Source organism: Carcharodon carcharias, chromosome 7 (assembly GCF_017639515.1).
Source record: "Carcharodon carcharias isolate sCarCar2 chromosome 7, sCarCar2.pri, whole genome shotgun sequence".
NCBI classification, from domain to species: Eukaryota; Metazoa; Chordata; class Chondrichthyes; order Lamniformes; family Lamnidae; genus Carcharodon; species Carcharodon carcharias.
In genome coordinates, this window is record NC_054473.1 from 165,523,977 (window position 1) to 165,545,654 (window position 21,678).

The 21,678-nt window shown below is 45.4% G+C and overlaps 1 protein-coding gene across 4 annotated transcripts in view; it reads left to right on the forward strand.

Moving 5' to 3' along the window:
* Nucleotides 1–21,678, forward strand: part of vps9d1 (VPS9 domain containing 1) — a 98,633-nt gene that overhangs the window by 65,677 nt on the left and 11,278 nt on the right. For 3 of the 4 annotated variants that reach the window (XR_005943511.1, XM_041191292.1, XM_041191293.1), the window contains one exon: nt 11,123–11,227. Coding sequence is in view for 3 of the 4 variants with exons in the window: in XM_041191292.1 (XP_041047226.1) it covers nt 11,123–11,227 (105 nt within the window). In the remaining variant the exon portion in view is untranslated. Of the gene's footprint in view, nt 1–11,122; nt 11,228–13,366; nt 13,514–21,678 lie in introns of those variants that run through there. The other variant, XM_041191294.1, reaches the window with a different exon arrangement.

A 21,678-nucleotide genomic window follows, 5' to 3' on the forward strand; every position in this document is an offset into this window, starting at 1 on the left:
TGGTGTAGGAACATCCACAGTGCTGTTAGGAAGAGAGTTCCAGGATTTTGACCCAGCGATAGTGAAGGAAAGGCGATATATTTCCAAGTCAGAATGCTGACTGGTTTAGAGGGGAATTGCAGGTGATGGTGTTCCCATGTGTCCGCTGCCCTTGCCCTTCTAGATGGTAGTGGTTGTGGATTTGGAAGGTGCTGTTTAAGGAAGCTTGGTGAGTTCCTGCAGTGCATCTTGTAGATGGCACACACTGCTGCTACGGTGTGTCAGCAGTGCAGAGAGTGAATGTTTGTGGATGGGGTACCAATCAAGTGGGCTGCTTTGTCCTGGATGGTGTCGCGTTCCATAAGTGTTGTGGGAGGTGCACTGATCCAGGCAAGTGGAGAGTATTCCTTCACATTCCTGACTTGTGCCTTGTAGATGGTGGACAGGCTTTGGGGAGTCAGGAGGTGAGTTACTCGCGACAGGATTCCTAGCCTCTGACCTGCTCTTGTAGCCACAGTATTTATATGGCTAATTCAGATCAGTTTCTGGTCAATGGTAACCCACCAGGATGTTAATAGTAAGGGATTCTGCAGCGGCAATGCCATTGAATGTCTTGGGGCAATGCTAATACTCTCTCTTATTGGAGGTGGTCATTGCCTGGTCCTTGTGTGGCATGAATGTTACTTGCCACTTATTACAAGCCTGGATATTATCCAGGTCCTGCTGCATTTGGACATGACTCTTCAGATACTGAAACAGTCCACGAATGGTGCTGAACATTGTGCAATCATCTGTGAACATCCCCACTTCTGAATTTATGACAGAAGGAAGGTCATTGATGAAGCAGCTGAAGATGGTTGGGCTGAGGGCACTACCTGGAGGAACTCCTGCAGTGATATCCTGGAATTGAGATAATTGACCTCCAACAACCACAACCATCTTCCTTTCTGCTAGGTATGACTCCAACCAGCGGAGAGTTTTCTCCCTGATTCCCATTGACTCCAGTTTTGATAGGGCTCCTTGATGCCACACTCGGTCAAATGCTGCCTTGGTGTCAAGGGCAGCCGCTCTTACCTCACCTCTGGAGTTCAGCTCTTTTGTCCATGTTTGTAATGAGGCTGTAATGAGATCAGGAGCTGAATGACCCTGGTGGAACCCAAACTAAGCATTAGTGAGTAGGTTACTGCTGAGCAAGTGGCACTTGATAGCACTGTTGATGGCCCCTTCCATCACTTTACTGATGATCGAGAGTAGATTGATTCTGTCAGTAATTGGCCGGGTTGGATTTGTCCTGCTTTTTGTGTACAGGATGTACCTGGGCAATTTTCCACATTGCCGGGTGTTTGCTGGTCTTGTAGCTGCACCGGAACAGCTTGGCTAGGGGTGTGGCAAGTTCTGGAGCACAACTCTTCTGGACTATTGCTGGAATATTTTCAAGTCCTATAGCCTTTGCGGTATCTCGTTCTTTCAGCCATTTCATGATATCACATGGAGTGAATTGAATTGGCTGAAAACTGGCATCTGTGATGCTGGGGACTTTGGACGAGGCTGAGGTGGATCATCTACTGGGCACTTATGGCTGAAGATTGTTACAAATGCTTCAGTCTTATCATTTGCACTGATGCTTTGGGCTCCCCCCATCATTGAGGATGGGGATATTTGTGGAGCCGGCTCCTTCACTGAATTGTTTCACTGTTCACTACCATTCACGGCTGCAGCCTTGCCAGATCCAGAGCGTGAATCTGATCCATTGGTTGTGGAATTGTTTAGCTGTATTGCTTGCTGTCTTTGTTGTTTGGCACACAAGTAGTCCTGTGCTGTAGCTTCGCCAGGTTGATACCTCATTTTTAGGTATGCCTGGTGCTACTCCTGGCATGCCCTCCTGCACTCTTCATTATTATGAGTTCTCTTCTCCTTGAATATCATATTCGCTGAAAGTAAATTTTAAGAAGTTGCTGACACGTCAAGTTATTTTCAGTTTTCAGCCTCATAAACCTTTCTTTCAAATCCAGTGCAGGCTAGGAAGATCAAATGTAAACTTCACATTAATGTTTGCATGCTGTGTTTTTGTCTCCTCCCAGCATTGATTCATGTTGGCGTACAGCTTTTTAAGTGCAAGTACCCTCTTGTACCACACCCTTTATTGGCACTACAGTTATTCATTATGCATTTAAGTAGTCAGTGCCAGCAGACAATTTGATCAGTTGGCCTTGATCTTGCCCTTGCCCAATGTCTGTGCACATTTTTCAGTTGAATGACTGTTTCGGGATCATTAGTAATAACATAATCAGATTTTTCCTCATTTGCCCTAAGAGTAGTTGTAGCATATTGCCTTCTCTTGGCATGGAGATCAGTCGACAAATAGCTAACAGGAAAACTTGCTGAAACTGGGAATTTTAAGTTAAATAGAGTGCTTGGGAAAAATTCTGTTGCTGTTATGCGGAACTTGTGTGTTCAGAACTATATCGCCCTCGATGTTTTCAGTAATCGTTTAATGAGGTGTATAAATTAATTTCTCACTGTATAAAACTTAAATTGGTCTCGCTTCAGGCTACAAACAAACCTCTGCTTGCATGATACAATGAAAGTGGGAGTGTGCGTGAGTAACTAGCTAACCACAACTTAAAATAGAAACATAAAACCTTCACCCTCTGTCACGCATAGCTATTGTTGTCATTGTTTTTCAATGTTTGCTTATCAAGCATCTATGCTTGTATGTCTTAAGTATTTTGGCTGCTGCAATAATTGTAATTCGTGGCTATGAGATTATTTGACGCAGTTCTCCTGGAGCAAGGGAATCCTATCTTACTTTAAGCAGTTCTTAATCAAACTTCCATAAATTCTCAAGAAATCTGTGCAAGTTGAAAGGCAGGATAGGTTGATTAACCAAACAGCATTCTTTTTCTTCTTAGTATCAGTTACTGTGTGTTGCGAAGGCGAGTGTCATTTTGAAAAAAATCCAAGTTATCTTCTACATATTTCCAATCTATTGGTTTCTAATTTTGCTGGGAAACACTATCTGTGTATGGTTTCTCTCCTTTCTCTCTCATTCCAAGAGTTCTGCAAAAGGTTAGAATAAAGGAAACTATACCAATTCTAAAAACCAATACTTGCTGAAGAAAACTTGATTCCCTGGCTACATATGAATGTCTCTCTTTATTTGCTTACTCTTCAAAGATCAGGCCTGCTTTATCTGATGAACAGTCAAATTTAACAAAAAAATAAGTATGAAACTGATAGCTTGACTTTTGAAGGAGGCAGAGCATTAATCCAAGAACCTGCACCTTCAGTGGTAGATCTGTTCTTGGAATACAGAAACCCTATATTCAAAAGCTGCTGTACAAATGCAAGTTGTTATATCCCAAGAATTAGTAGTGACCAAGGAAACACATAACCTAGAAAGCAAGCAAAAGCTCACCATCAATTTCAGAAAAAAACTGAGAATTGAAAAACGGGTCTGACTATAGTATATTGAAAGTATGGTAGAATGCAGGGCTGTTGTTATCTTTAACATAGTTTCCCTTAAATTGGAGGAACATAGGGCAGAATTTTCAGTTTGACATGTGGGGCCAGGCCCCGCATTTCTGTATGTAAAATTACGCCGGTGATGTCGGGCAAGCGCCCCAACGTCACCACGCGCCATCGCGATATTTCACTGGGCGGATGCACATGCCATTAATTAACGGGCCAGTTAAGGCCCCTTAGTCTTCAATCGACGGCAATTTTTAGGCGCCTGTGCGATCTTCAGGTAGGTGCGTAGGCGCAACAGGGAGGCGGGTAAGAGACTTTTCTATGAACCTCATCCACGGGCAGGATAAGAGAGCTCAATCTGCTTTGTGAAGTACTTATTAGAGAAAGTATTTGTGATCTATATGATCTGCAGTAGCTCAGAACACATTCCAGCAGCTTTCTCTGTACCTTGAACCTTCAGGTCAGCACTCTGCAGTCAGGAACCTTTAGCGGGCCTGCAGTTTTCCAGAGGCCTCCCCTTAGCCTGGGTATGGAACCTGACATGTCCACTGGAGGCAGCTCCTCTGAGGAGGAAGGGAGGGCTAGAAGGAGGAGGAAGCCACGAGTGCACATTCAGCCTCCAGGGGAGCCACCTTTGGGAGTACAGATGCAGGGCCAAGAGGTAGTCCAAGGTGGAAGGGGCTGCAGAAGACGCCACTATCCTGCTGCCAGGGTATACAGGCGGTGAAGCATCTACCTCAATATGCCTGAGGTGCATTGCCGCAGAAGGCTCCGACTGTCAAAGGAGACAGTCAACTACATCCATTAGATGATTGGCCCTGAGATCTCCCCTAACTGTGTGGGTGGACACCCCATGCCAGTGGCTCTGAAGGTCACAGTTGCCCTCAACTTCTTTGCCTCTGGCTCCTTCCAGGGCTAGGTGGGTGATCTTTGCAGTGTCTCCCAATCAGCTGTCCACATTTGTGTCAGGCAGGTCACAGACGCTCTATTCAGGCATGCATTGACCTTCATTCACTTCTGCTGGGACCAGGCAAGCCAGACACAGTGAGCCAGAGGCTTCGTGGCCATTGCTGGCTTCCCCCGTGTCCAGTATACTATAGACTGTACACGTATGGCCATCAAGGCACCAGCAGGTGAGCCCGGTGCCTTCTTCAACATAAAGGGCTTCCACTCCATGAATGTGCAGATAGTGTGTGATCACAGGATGCTGATTCTACAAGTCTGTGCAAGCTACCCAGGCGGCTCCCATGACGCCTACATCCTCAGACATTCCCAGGTGCTGGGGCTCTTCAGTGCTCCAGCTCAGCTTGATGGATGGCTGCTGCGTGACAAGGACTATCCCTTCAGAAGGTGGGTCATGACGCCTCTCCGCCATCCAATAGAAACTGAGCAGCAGTACAATAGGAGCCAGGGCACCACAAGGGCTGTGGTGGAGAGAGCCATTGGTCTTCTCAAGATGCACTTCCGATGCCTGGACTGCTCAGGGGGTTCACTCTACTACGCCCTGGATAGTGTGTTGGTAATAGCGGTTGCATGCTGCGCTCTACAGAATCTTGCGCTGGAAAGGGGGGAAGCAGTGAATGATGAAGTTGTCGATGCAGTGTCTGCGGCTGCACACGATGAGTCCAGCACTGATTCTGAGGATGAGCAAGCACAGGGAATGCTGAGGGGGTAGACTCTAACTTGGGACTACACCAAGGAGGCAGGGACACCTGGGAGGCTTTAATCCAATGAACCTTCAGCTAACACAACACAAATGGATCAACAGGACCAGCTTTGCCTGCTGCATCCATACTCGGCACCTAAGTGCAAAATCTGCCAGGTCAGCAGCAGGAACTAAGGGACTTGGCCGTGTATTTGAATGTCCAAACAAACATTCATGACATTTTTCTTAAACGTACACCTGCAGAACAAATGAGCCACCCTCAGCCATGGTAACACATCTGATTTTTAATTTTAACATCAGATATTCTCCCAATTGCCAAACAATACTGTAAGCAAGCAAAAATAAATTATAAGAACCTAATCTCAGGCCATCACAAAAGCACTAGTGAGAAACCTGTGGTGTGCCTAATGTGCCTTACGTTTCCATTTGCTGGTGCTACGTCTTGGTGCTGCCCCATTGCTCGGAGCAGCATTTGAGACAGCCTGCTGACTCTGCTGTCCTGTTGGCCTCAATGATCTTGGCGGTCGTTCTCTGGCCTGCGGAGCCTGTGCTCAGCCTGCCTGGGAGGGATCTTCCAGTTCCACGGCTGGCATCTCCCCAGTCATTGCAGCCTCACTGGATAAAACGGTCACTGGGAGAGGGGCAGAGGAGCTGATGCCCTCATCCGGAGCGCCCTGAGAGGAGCCTGCAGATATGACAGGCAGTTGCTGCGTCGACGTGAGGTCACCTTGGACCACCCTGCTCACCATGGATGGATGGGCAACAAGCTGGGAAGCTTGAAGCGCACACCATCTCCCACATTGACACTGACCAGCTGTGGCCAATGGCAATGAGGGCTTGCAGGTCCGAGCGTAACCCCAGGAGAAGCTGCTTGTTCTCCTGGAGGTGCCTCTCCACGGGAGTCGCCACTTTCTCCATGGAGGAAGCATGAGGCTCATTGCATCAGTGATGCTCCACGTGGACTCCTCCACCTCCGTCACCAAGCAAAGCATAGCCTCATGTATCACTCCCAGATGTTCCTGCACACCCGGCCGCATTTCCTGCAGCTGCTGCATTGCGGACGAGTCCAGAGGCACATCATCAGGCACCGACTGAGCATAAGCCTGGTCCCCTGCAGTCCTCCAACCGCTGACGCCATCGGCACTTTCTGTTTCTGCCAGCTCCTCCAGCATTTCTGAAGTGCCCTCTCCACTGTGCCCTGGGACACTAGCCGATGTTCCAATGCCCACCGATGTGCTAGTATCTGCGCTGGTGCCTGCCTCGCAGAAATGGTTGCCACAGGTGATAGTTGAGGGCTCTCAGGTGTGAGAGGGGGCATCTGCAGCTCCTCCTGCCAGCCATGCTCTGATGATGCTGAAATGAACAACAAGGACAGTGGATCAGTATTGTGCACACAGTGACAAACTTCATCCCTTTCCCCCTGGCTCATTATGCGCTCAACCTTCCAGAACCAATGGACACAAACATTGGTGGGGTGGAAAATAGTGAGGAGAATAGCCTTACACTACAGGCAGATATAGACAGACTGGTCAGATGGGTTGATGAATGCCAAATGGAATGTAATGTGGATAAGTGTGAGGTGATGCACTTGGGCAGAACAAACAAAGCATGGGAATTCATGATGAATGGTAGGACCGTGGGAAGTAACGAGGATCAGAGAGACCATGTCGACTGGTCCCTTAAGGTAGCAGGATAGGTACATAAGGTGTTTAAGAAGGCATATGCCATACTTGCCTTTATTAACCGAGGCATAGAATATAGGAGCAGGGAGGTCATGTTCTAACTGCAGAAAATGCTGCTTAAGCCACAGCTATAGTTCTGAGTGCAGTTCTGAAATGCGCTTTATGGGGAGGGATGTGATTGCAGTGGAGAGAGTGCAGAGGACATTTATCAGGATGTTGGCTGGTCTGGAGAGTTTCACTTACGAGGAGAGATTGCATAGACTGGGGCTATTTCCCCTGGAGCAGAGGAGATTGAGGGGTGACATGGTTGAGGTGTATAAACTTATGAGGGGCATAGATAGGGTCGACAGAAAGGAACTTTTCCCCTTGGCGGAGGGATCAATAACCAAGTGGCATAGATTTAAGGTAAGGGGCATGAGGTTTACAGGAGATGTGATGAGCAACATTTGCGCACGCTTGGTGGTGAGAACCTGGAACGCGCTGCCTGAAAGGGTGGTAGATGCAGAAATCCTCCAAACATGTCATAAGTATTTGGATGTGCACTTGCGATGCCATGGCATACAAGGCAATGGATCTAGTGCTGGGAAATGGGATTAGAAGACTTAGGAACGTGTTTGACCCGTGCATCCCCAAAGGGCCGAAGGACCTTTTTCTATGATCCACACGTCTGACTCTATCAGTCTGTGACTGAGCAATGTTGCAACAATAACAAATTAAACAATCATCAGTGCTATGGAGGTTGGGAGGACATTGTGGATCTCACTGTTGGCCTCAAATACCTGGCCGTTCCACCCCAGCCTCACCAACACCAGTTGACTTGGGTGCATGGCGCCTCTCAAGCTCAAGGGCCCCCTGCTCGAAGCGGCTTAACATGAGGAGGTGAGCCTGGCTGCCTCCAGTCCTCGCACGCTTCGAGGCATTATGAGCATTCTTTCCCTGAGAAAGAGAGAACACCATTCATTGCGGCAATTTGCATATGGACTCTGCACGCGCATGCCACACCCCAGCCACAGTGGGCCATATCAGGCCTCCAATGCCTCCTCTCCCTGCTACTGCTGATCATTCATACAAAGGTGGTATGCCTGCTCCCAACATCCCCAATGGCCACCTTGGACACATGAACTGCGTCCATCACTTTTGGAACAGTCTTTGTTCCCATAGCAAGGAAGCGCAACTATTTTCAGCATCGAGGGCAGCAGATGGTTCTTGTCCACAACACCTTGAGGATCCCCTTCCACCATCTCATCACCCTGAATAGGACATGTGCTGGAGTTCTGAGTATGCGCCTAGTGGCATCTCCTGCAAGTTGCCCCCAGGCTAGTCATGTGCAACCAAGAGCAATACATGGTGCAGGGGCGAACTCATCTCCTCATGAACCACTCAGGCTGATCTAAGCACGGGCTCTATCCGCTTGCCCACCCAGCATAGGAAAACTGCCCAACATGTTTCAATGCAGTCACGACAGTAATGCTTGGGGGGGCAGCCTCAAAGGCTAAGGCTACTGCTGGGTTAAATGCCCAATGCCAACATGGTACTCACCCTTCCAGAGAGCAACCAAGTCATTGAGGCGCTTATGGCACTGGATCCAGGTGCACCGCACCTCATTGCCGGAGCTCACCACCTCCGCCACCTCCTCCCAGGCACATTTGGTCATGTGGGGGGGGCTTCCCCCTCCCTTCCTGGGGGACCAACACCTCCCGCCGTGCTGCTACCTCCACCAGGAGGGCAGCAAGGCATTCATCTGAAAAGCAAGGGATGCATTGGCCCCCCCAGCTGGCCTACCCTGCAGCCTGCCCTGCTCCTGTGGCAGACCCTGCAGCCTGGCCTACTCCTCTGCCCTTCCCTCCGCCTGGCCTGCTCAGCCGACCCCCTGTGGTGCGCCCTTGAATTGGCCATTGTCACCAGCCTACTGGAGGCTGCCAGGCCTTATTTTAAACACGTTGCCATTGGACCAAATGGTCTGTACACGCCTGTCACGGCCCACACACTGCCGCTATCCATGGGAGTTGGCAAATACGCTGTGCGGGCCTTAATTGGCCCATACCCGCTACCCCCACCCCCCAACAACGGAAAATTCTGCCCATAAAGTCAAATACAGTGATTGAAAGCATAAGATTTATTTGCATGCTACTCCTCTAACACTTTCCTCTCCACCCCCTTGAAATATTCTGCTTTTTTACACATTTGGTGCATTTTTCCCCATTTTGGGGAATTGATCCATTTCCTTTCTTTTTCTAACCCAATCCCCTCACACCCTGTGAAACCCCATCATACTAGGTTAGGATGTTGTTATGAAGAAATAATTAATATTTAACAAATGAATGTATGAATAATAAACAGTAATGAAAATTTAATGGTGCTATTAAATTTTGATGTTTTCTTTTAAAAAAAACTGAAAGCTTCTACCTGACCCTTCTGAAGGCCTCCTCAATGCATTCATCACTTGCATCTTTGTCTTGTTCCAAGTTCTACCTAGCACAAGCTCTCACTTATCCAATCTCAACTAACTGCATTTGTCCCCTATTAAATACCACTCACCCTATCTCTACCCACATATGGCTTTTGTCTTATTTTGTTACCACTGTGTGATATTTTAAAGTAACTTGGGTAAAGTAAACACTTTTGCATTTGCAGCTCATTTTTGTAAGTTGATGGAGTAGCAGTGAATCACATCATTCAAGGCCTCTGGACGTTGTGACCACTTCCAGTTGCACTAAATTATTTTCTACATTCACATTGAACAAAGTAACTAAGCTTCTTATCCCACCGACCCACCCCATTTATAGTCATTCGTTAGGTAAGGCTTCACTCAGTAATGCAGTGTGAATAGAATATGTAGTAAAGAATCAATGTAATTTTGTTCCCCACCAAGAAAGAGCTTGGCTGTAACCATGGCTGTGGTCCTGCTCTCTACCACCACCCCCGCCATTCCTGATAACCAATCCAACAGTTTTGGGAGTGGGTAGGGGTGGTGGTCAGTTAGTAGTGCAATTATAACACTCTCTTCACACTTAGTAGACTTGTCTCAACTATTCTGTCAAAAGAAAACACTGGCACTAAGGCAATATCCTCAATTTCTGTGCAGTGTTAAGAATCAACAATGCCAAATATATTTAAATTCAAAAACATAGCAGTTAAATACAAGTTCAGAATTCATCTTAAGCATTTAAGGAGTGTCCATCCTCTCTCTAACCAAGCATAAAGGCACAGATTACCACAGACATTAGCAGCATTCATATTTCTTTGTCAGCAGACTTTGCTTACACAGGTATCAGGACATACAATATGGTGGAAATTGGAAAGAATGGAAAAATATTTGATAGTAAAAACACTAAAAGATAACATAAGTATAAATAGCCTCTTAAACGTCTTTTGAAGCAGAGGTGGAGAATACGTGATATTGTGCAATCTTAAGCTTGTACTTTTGTATTAGTTTGGATGCCTCATTTATTCCCTCGTATGTCGATTGTATGACCATAAATTCACAGAATAGCTTTACTCTGTTGTATTCTGAGATAACCTGTATCTGACTAAGAACAGGTAACTTAGCACAGAGAGTTGAGATAAATCTACCATTATATGAGGAATATCTACAAATGGATTTGTAATGTCACTCTAACAACTAACCCTTCCCCAAATGGTTGAATCAGTTGTGAGAAGGGCAGTAACTTGATGGACACAGTCAGGGATTGAGCCAGAGATCTTTGTGGTCTCTGTTGTTCAGTTACTCTCTTGATAAACCAGTCTTCCAATTCTGGAAGCCTGTGATGTCAAAAAAAGTTCCCATGATCAAAAGCACAACAATAACCTTAGAGGTGTGTTCATTTCATAATTGTGCTTGTAAACCTTAGTGCACAGCAAACTGTGACAACAGTTGTCACTTGCAAATGATATGATTCAGACAGAAATAGTTCAACTCATCTCTTATCCCCCCCAAAAAAATTGCACTACTGAGTATCTTCCTGGAACCAGAATCTATTGGAGATTTTGACAGCAGGAGAGTAGCTGCTATATATAGAACCCCAATCGTTTTCATACCTGCTGAATCTATTTATTATTTGTACATAAAAATTAGTGTGTGTGTGGGGTCAGGCGGGGTGGGGGGCGGGGGGGGTGGCGAGAAGGAGAGCGAATGTGGGGTAATATCTTCAACCACTGCTGGGTTCCTCATAAATAAGATTTTAAATATTGGAAGGAAGGGCTCATTTAAAAGAGAATGCAGGAGAATTGACTCAAATTCATTATGTTTAATATTTGTGAAAATTTTTCTATTGCTCTGTTTTATGTCAATTATTTATTCTGCCTGTTTTGCAACCTTTTGCAGTGGTGCCGATGATCTGCTACCAATTTTGTCTTACGTAGTGCTGAAGAGCAACTTAACGCAGCTCATCTCAGAGTGTGCAGCTTTGGAAGAATTTATTCATGAAGGGTAAGACCGTTATTAAGCAACTGCAGTTAAAAGACAGTATGATTTTTTTTTTTAAATTAACTCTGATTGTTGTTTCTAACTATCCCAAAGTCTACAAATGAGGAAAGAATTTTGCAATTTTCCCTTCTTTAATTCAACAGCATTGAGGCTAATTATAGCATCCCTACATTTGGCCTGACTAAGACCAGCTAATACAGTAGTGCTTTGGGATCAAACCTGGAACTTCATTGGTCTATATGGTTCAGCAGTGCCTAACTTTTACTTTTTGGCACAATTCAAAAAGAAAACCTATGGAGTTTAGCAAGCTGCTTTAAATCCCAGCATTCCTGACCTGTGCAGATGCAGCAGATGCTGGAAGATACTACTGTTGCTTTTTTAAAATTTCCATGCACTGAGGAAACAGACCTGTTATGATGTTTTCCCTTGACTGTTGTGTTGTATATTCTGGGGTTAAAAAGGTAAGTGTAAAATAGAACATAATATCTGCCTAATTTGAGGTGACACTATCAACATTTTGGAATGACACAAGATAGCTGATTTTTTTTAAGTGCAAATTTAGAAACATACGAACAACAGGTAAATATCAGAAGTGAAATTAATGCTCAAAAGAAGTTAGACATTGCAAGCCCCTTTACACTCTGATGTGCTGTCATTCAAAGTGAGATAGAATCTTAAAATAGGCATTTTTTAAAAACCAAAATGAGAGAACTTCAGTCCAAATGAATGAGATTTTACATACAAACTTAATTTAATTGCATTCAGAAAGTGAGCATTAACTGGGATTCCACCTGTTCTTCTATTTTTAAGAACAGACTGAAACTGTGGTTTTTGGTTTTGGAGGTGCATGTTTGTAATGTGTGCCTCTGTAAATAAAAGTTTATAAAGTGTGTAAAGATTAAGCTCCAGTTCTGGGATAGAATATTGCTCCTGTTCTGTGAGCTTCTGCAACACTTTGTCTTGATAACCTGAAACAAAATGACTCAGAACCATCCCATTTCTAGCAAAATACATCCATTTTTAGATTGGGATGAGTTTAAAGATCTAAACCAAACTGCAGTTGTAATGGTTGATATTTGTTTCGATTTTTCAGATCACACAATTAGTGGTGAATTAACTCAGCTCAATTGAAACTGGTTTGGCAGCGCAAGTCAGAATCCGGCAGTAATAGATTCTGTCTGGCAGTGACTTCTGCTTGAGTCTGCTTCGGTTCCTCTCCTGTTTAATCTATTATGTGATTTTGGAGGGGAGTTTTTTTTTAATATCAGAACTTATCCTTGTGAATTCTTTGACAAAGTGATCAAGTTTGAACTTGAAAAAGATGCATTTTAAAGTTGGTAAATATAGTATTGTATATTAGGCAAGGAAATCATGCATAAACCATGAAGAGTACAATTTATGAGCTCAACTGTAGGATTTTATTTTGTTTAGTCACAAACTAGGCATAGTAATAAAAACAAAAATCCTGGAAATAGCAGGTCTGGCAGCATCCGTGGAGAGAGAAACAGAGTTAACATTTCAGATCGATGACCTTTTACCAGGGTGGTAGAGTCATCGCATTTAAAAAGTACTTGGATATGCACACGAAGTGTCATAACCTACAGTAGCATGGACCAAGAGCTGAATAGTGGAATTAAACTGGATAGCTCATTTTCATCTGGCACAAACGCGATGAGCCAAATGACTTCTGTCTGTGATGCATGGTTCTATGATTAACTATTGAGAATCCATGATGGAAAGTTTTGAATTCTCAAATTGAACAGTGCAGCATTGCAGCTTGAATTTCAGCTTAATGTGCTTATGGTTCAAAATACTCCTAATCTTTTTTTTTTTTTGCAAATAAACTTGAAATTTGTATGGATTTATTTTGAAGCTCATGTCCATTTTTAAAGATCCACTGATCTATGAATATTAATGGTTTGTTTTTCCAAGATTATGTTTTAATTTTTTCAAAAAACCTTCAAGTAATATTTGTGGTTTATCAATTTGAATGTAAATATGGCTTACAATCCAAAATACATAGTGAAAATTGAGTTGGGGAAGCAATTGTCTAGCTAATTTGAGCTGTACTCAGGCCCAGCTGGAATGTGGTAATCTCCCTGATGGATTTATGTGTTACGACACATGAAAATGTTATTTTAGGAGAAAGGAAGCACAACTGTCAGGGAAACTTAAAATCAATCGCTTTGGAGTCTGAGTTTGAAACTGGCAAAGATCAAAGGCAACAATATTGCATTAATGACTGAAGGGTGACAGCTGAATTGAAAACAAGCAGTCATCTGTCAGATTTGCAGCGAATATAAACCTCCAGCACATCATTGACATATTGACATTTCTGCTCCAAAATCTCTCAGAATGAGACCTGAAAGAACAGAAATGCCATTCAGAAGAGGAGTAAAAAGCTCTCCCAACATGTAATATGTGTAATAATCTGGTGTAATACAAAGGGCACAGTGTTTGTAATCCATGTTTGTATATTTGGAGTGTTTCTACTTTATTTGCTTCATAAACGATCACAGCCACCTTGAATCTAAACATAGACGGATCCATGTCTCTGATTTGATTGAACAGGAATATTTACTGTGTTATGAATATCTACAAAATGTTGAGTAGTTTAAGTTTTCATGTGGCAGGCAAAAGCTTTCCATAAGCCACTTTGCTAGTTTTTCTTCACTAACTTCCTAACTTTAAAAGCCTAATTTAAACCTTGTTTCTACAACTGCGTTTTCAGCCCTTATTCTAAATTTTTAAATGTCTGGGTTCAGCTGCATTTTTGTATACCTCAGGATGTTCTACTCCTTTAAGTGTAATATGTAAGTATAGGTTTTGAAGGTAGCAAGATGTACTATGCAACATTTGGATATAGAAACCAGAAGATATTATTCCAATTGAAAGAATCATTACCAAGCCATGATGAAGATGCTGGCTTTAATACCTGTACTTACAGAATGATTTGAGTGGTGGTACCAACAGATTGTTTCCAAAACAGTTTTTTTTTAAATTTTTTGAGCATAGAAGAGGCTTATGGTTTATTTTTTGTCCTTTATCAAAAAAAAATTATATTGCTAGGTATAATTTGCACAGTTTGTGTAGAACTTTTCAATTATATTTTTTAATATAATAATGCAAGCCAAATGGCAGGTTTGTGCTATTTTATTAATAGGTTGATCTGATGGGGTAGGTGGAATGCATTGTCACCCAACTTTCTGGCAAGAGGTTCAGAGTTTTGCAGGCAACAGAAGCTACCTACTATGTGATGCATCACATTTTCGCCTGTCATTGCTCCAATCTCAGTCCATTTGTTGTTAAAACTGTCACCCATTCTTTTATTACTTCCAGACTCAGTTGTTCTACTTCTGTCCAGGCCAGCCTCCATCTTGCACCTTCTACCTTCCATCCTCCAGAAATGTGAACTCATTCAAAACTCTGCTGTCCGTATCCTAACTCACACCAAGTCACATTTGCTCATCACCACTGTGCTTCCTGACCTACATTGACTCCCAGTTCCTGAACATTTGAGTTTTAAAAAATTCCCTTCTTCATAATCCCTGCCTATTTCTGTAACCTCCTTCAGTCATACAACCATCCAAGAGCTCTGTATTTCTCCAACACTACTTTTATGGCCATGTACAATTTCTGTAGCAACACCATTGCTGGCTGTACCTTCATCCACCTAAGCCCTGATGTAGCCTTTTTGACATGGAGGTTGTCTAATTTCTAATTGTGCTCCAGGCATGTTAATTTTGTGTGTTTCTCTGTTCTCTGCTCAAAACCCAAGTTAAACATCTATTTTTGTCTACATATTCCATGCCTCTCAATGTTTCAAAATACTGTATTAGCTCTTTTCTCCAATGTACAATAGTTTGCTATGTATCACTTTCATTGTTACTTAAGTATGCCAAGTTCCAAAATCTTCATTGTTTCTTATATCTAAATTTTTCCCAAGAAAATTGTAAATAGGACACAGCTCCAGCCAGTAGTATCCCCTCAAGTTTTGAGGTGGATATTCATTTCTGTTGCCCCTACAGTCACAGCCACAGTCTTTTCAAAGGCTAATCAGGAAAACACTTGTTAAGTCGAGGTGCCTTATTCATAGCAAGCAAATATGCAGAGCAAAAATTATGATCATATTCATTTAGTCCAATAAGTACCACTGCTCTTTGATAATACAAAATAATGAATATTGTCAGTTTTTATTGAGCAGCTTAATTTAATTTAGTTCTTAATTATCCAATTACCCGATTCCAAAATAACCTAATGAAACATTTTAGTTCGGACAACATTTTAACCATAAGGCAAGACAGGAGTCTTGAATGACAAATAAAAAGAAAGAAATAGTTTAAAAAAGGAAAAAGTATGCTTACCAACACAGAACAGACTTTTATAGCTTCAATTGGATGATCAGGCGGCTGAAGTCTTAATCCTAAATTTCCTCAGGTTCCTTTTGTTGACAGCAATTCTTTGAAATTTAGCATCTAGAGCATCCAGTATTTGACTAGTTAGCAAAATTTCACTCAGCCTCCACTTTTAACCCCGAAATTTCTATTACCCCATCTCAAATCGAGTCTGTCGTAACTTTGCAATCGATCAAGTTTACTGTTGGATTGTTTTAATTGGAGTTGAAATACCTGCGTACATTGTCCATCTGGAGGACCAGTGTATCTTTCATAGTGTCTTTTCCTATCTGTCTTTGCACAATTGTCTATTGTCTGGCCTCATCTTAACATGGTCAAGGTCAGAGTGATGCTGAATTACACATAGGGCAGAATCCTGAACCAGTACACAGGGCAGAATCTTCTAGTTCCGCTAGCAGTGGGATGTTTGGTGAGCGGGGGATCTTGTTTGGCGTGAGGCCAAAAATCAGTTTCCCAACATCGGGACAAACTGTAAGAATTCTGTTCTCGGAACTTTAAAGATGGGTTAAAGGCAGGTCAGGCTTCCCAACAAACAATGTTGGGAAGTCCTTTTGTATGCATCAGCATGTCATGCATACTCATTAAAAGGCCATCTCGCCAGAATTAAGTCCACCCCTTCAATTATAACTTAACCAAGATACAATTTTAATGATCCAAGTTTCGGTATTATACAGCAGTTTATAGCACTGGAGAGAGGGGTTCTGATTGGTTGGCAAGTCAACTCTGATTGGTCAAGGTCCTGCCATAATCAGTTCGCAGAATATTCTGTAAAGTTTGGGTATCCTTCCCTAAGAGAAGATATACTTGCTGCAGAGGCAGTGCAACGAAGGTTTACCAGACTGATTCCTGGGATGGCAGGATTGTCAAATGAGGTGAGATTGGGTCGACTAAGCCTGTATTCATTGAGTTTAGAAGAATGAGAGAGGATCTCATTGAAATGTATGAAATTCTGACAGACTGGATGCAAGGATGATCTTTTCCCTGGCTGGTGGGGTCCAGAACAAGGGGTCACAGTCTCAGGATAAGGGGATAGGCCAATTAGGACTGTGCTGAGAGATTTCTTCACTCAGAGGGCGGTGAGCCTGTGGAATTCTCTACCACAAAAGGCTGTGGAGGCCAAGTCTGAATATATTTAAGAAGGAAATAGACAGATTTCTAGACACTAAAGGAGTCAAGGGGTAAGGAGAGAGAGTGGGAGTAAAGCATTGAGATAGAGGATCAGCCATGATCATATTGAATAGTGCAGCGGACTTAAAGAGCCGAATGGCCTACTCCTGCTCCTAGTTTCTATGGCCAGAATTTTCCCGTTGGCTTGTGGGGGCAGGCCCCGCACGTCCGCACGTAAAATGACACGCGGTGACATCGGGCGAACCATTGTGATATTTCGTTGGGCGCGTGTGCAATGATATCTGATGCGCATCCACAATTAATTAACAGACCATTTAAGGCCCTTGAGGCGCCAATCGATGGCGACTTTTCAGCGCCCATGTGATCTTTGGGTCCGCTCACGGGCACAACAAGCAGGCAGGTAGGACACATTTGTATTAACCTCATCCACGGGCAGGATAAGAGGGCTCAGTGTCAAATAATGTTTTTTCAAAATTACTGATACTTGCCTGTGCGATACTTTAAAAACCATAGCAGCTGCTTGGTCTGGACTCACAACCTTCACGTCAGCACTCTGCAGTGAGGAATCTTTTCCGGGCCTGCAGGTTTCAGGAAGCCTTCCCTTAGCCTGAGAATGGGAGCTGAATTGTCCACTGGAGGCACCTTCTCTGAGGAGGAAGGGAGGGCTAGAAGGGGGAGGGGGCCAGGAATGCGCATTCAGCCTCCAGGGGAGCCACCTTTGGGAGGACAGGTGCAGGCACAAGGGGCACAGAGCCAAGAGGTAGTCCAAGGCGGAAGGGGCCGCAGAAGACGCCACCATCCTGTTGCCAGGGTATACAGGCAGCGAAGCAACTACCTCAATATGTCTAAGGTGCAGTGCCAAAGGAGGCTCCAACTGTCAAGGGAGACAGTCAACTATACCTGTCAGATGATTAGACCTGAGATCTCCGCTAACTGTGTGGGTAGACACCCTATGCCATTGGCTCTGAAGGTCACAGCTGCCCTCAACTCCTATGCCTCTGGCTCCTTCCAGGGATCGCCGGGTGATCTTTGTGTTATCCACTGTTGTGTCAAACAGATTACAGACGCTCTATTCAGGCATGCATTGACCTTCATCCACTACCGATGGGACCAGGCAAGCCAGACAGAGCAAGGCAGAGGCTTTGTGGCAATTGCTGGCTTCCCCCGCGTCCAGGGTGCTATAGACTGTACACATGTGGCCATCAAGGCACCAGCTGGTGAGCCCGGTGCCTTCGTCAACAGGAAGGGCTTCCACTCCATGAATGTGCAGATAGTGTGTGATCACAGGATGCTGACTCTACAAGTCTGTGCAAGGTTCCCAGGCAGCTCCCACGACACCTACATACTCAGACACTCCCAGGTGCCGGGGCTCTTCAGTGCTCCAGGCCGGCTGGATGGATGGCTGCTGGGTGACAAAGGCTGTCCCCTCAGAAGGTGGCTCATGATGCCTCTCCGCCATCCAAGAACAAAAGCTGAGCAGTATTACGACAGGAGTCACGCCTCCACAAGGGCTGTGGTGCAGATTGCCATTGGTCTTCTCAAGATGCACTTCCAATGCCTGGACCGCTCAGGGGGTGCACTCCAGTACCCCCCAGATCATGTGTCAGTGATATTGGTTGCATGCTGCGCTCTCCACATTCTTGTGCTGGAAAGGGATGTTGCTGTGGATGATGAAGGTGTAAACACAGCGGATGCGGCTGCACATGATGAGTCCAGCAGTGATTCTGAGGGTGAGCATGCACAGGGAAATGCTGAGGGGGTAGACACTGGCCCGGGCATACTCCAAGGAGGCAGAGACACCTGGGAGGCTTTAATCCAATGAACCTTCAGCTAGCACACCACATATGGACCTCCAGGACAGGCCTCGGCTGCAGGCACCATATTTGAAACCTAAGTGCAAAATCTGCCTGGATAGGAACATTAACTAAGGGCCTTGTTAATAAAGCTGAATGTCGCATAAATCACTCATAACATTTTTGGTAACCATCCACCTGCAAAAGAAAAGAGGCAACCTCAGCCATGGTGACATGTCTGAATTTAATATTACAACCAAACGAACTTAAGAAAACAAAATGACAAAGGTGTTAAAATCACACCAACTCATAAAGGCCTCATTGCAGGCCAACACAAAAGCACCAGTGATAAACCCATGGTGTGCCAGAGGTGCCTTATGTTTACATTTTCAGATGCTACGTCTTGGTGCTGCCCCCTCGCTGGGAGTGGCATCTGAGACAGCCTGCTGACTCTGCTGTCCTGTTAGCCTCGATGACCTTGGCAATCGTCCTCTGGCCCATGGAGCCTATGCTGGCCCCACCTGGGAGGGAGTGGCCAGTTCCACAGTTGGCATCTCCCTAGTCGCAACCTCACTAGATGCAACAATCACTAAAAAAGGGGCGGAAGAGCTGCCTCCCTCAGCCAGAGCGCCCTGAGAGGAGCCAGCAGAGACAACAGGCAGCTGCTGCGCCGCCATGAGGTCGCTTCCGACCTCCCTGCTCACACGGTGCTCATCCCCAGGAAGCCCTGATTGGTCTCCTGGAGGAGCCTCTCCATGAGAGTCACCACCCTCTCCATGGAGGATGCATGGCGCTCGGCCATGAGGCTCATTGCTTCAGCGATAGCCCGCGTAGATTCCTCCACTACAGACACCAAGCCAAGTATAGCCTCACGTACCTCCACCAGATGCTCCTGTTTTAAAACAGGCCACCTTGCCGCATTTCCTGTGTTTGCTGCATCGCGGACCACTGCAGAGGCACATCATCAGGCACCGACTATGTGCCTAGTCCCCTGCAGTCCTCCAACTGCTGGTGCCATGGGCACTCTCTGTCTCTGTCAGCTCCTCCAGTGACTGTGAAGTACCCTCACCACTGTGCCCCGAGACACTGACTGATGTTCGAATTCCCACCAAGGTCCTAGTATCTACACTGGTGCCAGCCTGGAAGAGATGGTGTGATGCTGGTGAGACCGTGACTCCAGGGCCCTCAGATGTGAGAGGAGGCACCTGCTGCTGCTGCACCTCCCGGCCCTGCTCCGCTGATGCTGAAAGGAAGAACAAGGAAATTGGATCAGTGAACGTGACAATGTCAATGTGCATCCCTGTCCCCCGAATCATTATGCGTTCATCCTTCCATAAGCAACGGTCAAGCCATGTTGCAAACTTCAATCACTGAACATTCAGCACTGCCATGGCTGTTGGGAGAATGATGGTGACCTCACTGCTGGGCAAACATACCTGCCAATGGTACCCCAGCCTCACCGACACCAGTGGACCTGGCTGCATAGCACCTTTCCAAACCTAGGGCCTCCTGCTCGAAGCGGCTGAGAATTGCCAGCTGGGCTGGCCCTCCACCAGTCCTCGCCCGCTTGGCTGCATCATGTGCATTCTTCTCCTGAAAAGGATAGAAGAGCATTGATTAGGTGCAGCTCCTCCAGGTTGCCCCCAAAACAGTCATGTGGGTGTCGGTGTACCACATGCTGCAGGTGCAAAAGCCATCTCATCACCACCCTCTCAGGGTGACCCCGGCATGGGCAATATCTGCTGGCCCACCCAGCAAAGGACGCATGCCATCAATGATTCAATGCAGTCACTATACTCAGACTTGGGGGGAGGGGGTGGTTTGGAGGCACCAGGAGGGAAAGCCTACCTGCTGGGTTAAGTGACAAGTGCCAACATGGTACCCACCCTTCTGAGCGCAACAGGTTGTTGAAGCACTTGCGACACTGGATCCAGGTGCGCCGCACCATGTCGTGGGAGCTCACCACCTCTGCCACCTCCTCCCAGGCATGTTTGGTCATGTGGAGGGGCCTCCTCCTCCTGTCCTGGGGTATGAGGGCCTGCCGCCAGGCTGCTACCTCCTTGAGGAGGGCAGCATCACAATCATCAGGCACAGTGCCCCCCTGCCCTGCCCTCCTGTCTGGCCTACTCACCAGCAGCACTCTGGGGAGCCCTTCCACCGGCCATGATTCACAGCCTTTGAAAGACCGCAGCAACGTTTTAAAACAGGCCACCGGGTCACCATTGAACCCAGCGGTCATTGCAGTCCTGCCGCTGCCCGCCCACTCTCGCTATCCTCGGGAGCCGCGATTCACGCTGAGTGGGCCTTAATTGTCCCACCATGTAAAATGGTGGCACGGACCCGATCACGGGCAGCGATCAGGTCCGCGCCCCCACCCGCACTGCCTGCCCAACAGGCAGAAAACTCTGCCCTATGTTTCAATATTTGGCCAATCAACTGTTAGGAGCTGGTTGCTAAGGATACAATTCATAATGTGAGTTGTGAACTACAGAGCACAAATGGCTTCTTTAGCTCAGTGTCAGTACAAGATTGTAATAATCTGATATGTAATATACCTTTAAGACAAGTATTGTAATATAAGGTTACATGATCTCAATACCCAATAGCAGAGTGGTGTAGACTACCTCTCTGTAGGAGGGTCTTGAGTTAGTCACTGATGAGACAGGGTTTTATGATGTGAGCACAAGCATAGCCACTGAGCTTAGTTTGTAAATAAACAGTATGTTTTTATTCTAACAACGATCTCCTGATGTTCTCTGTCTCAGTACTAACTCAGTCACCCCAATTTAAGTATGCAACCTGGACCTTTTCACCCAACAAACCTAAGGGCACTGGTTCCAACAAAGTTGGCATCTTGACCTTGATAACTTACTTCCATGAATATAATATGAAATTGCCTATAACTGGTTGTTACACTAAAAATTTCTGACCCAGGCCTATTTGCAATATGTTACAGTTCTCCTCATAGGTTCTTTTGCTGTACTTAAATGAAATAACTCAAGGTCACATTTCTGCATTCCCTTTGAGTAGATTTTTGTTTAAAATCTTACTGGCTGAATGTCTCTCTTTTTTATACAAGCTCCCAGTGTTCAGATAAAAAAGGGAAAGCTTAACTCAG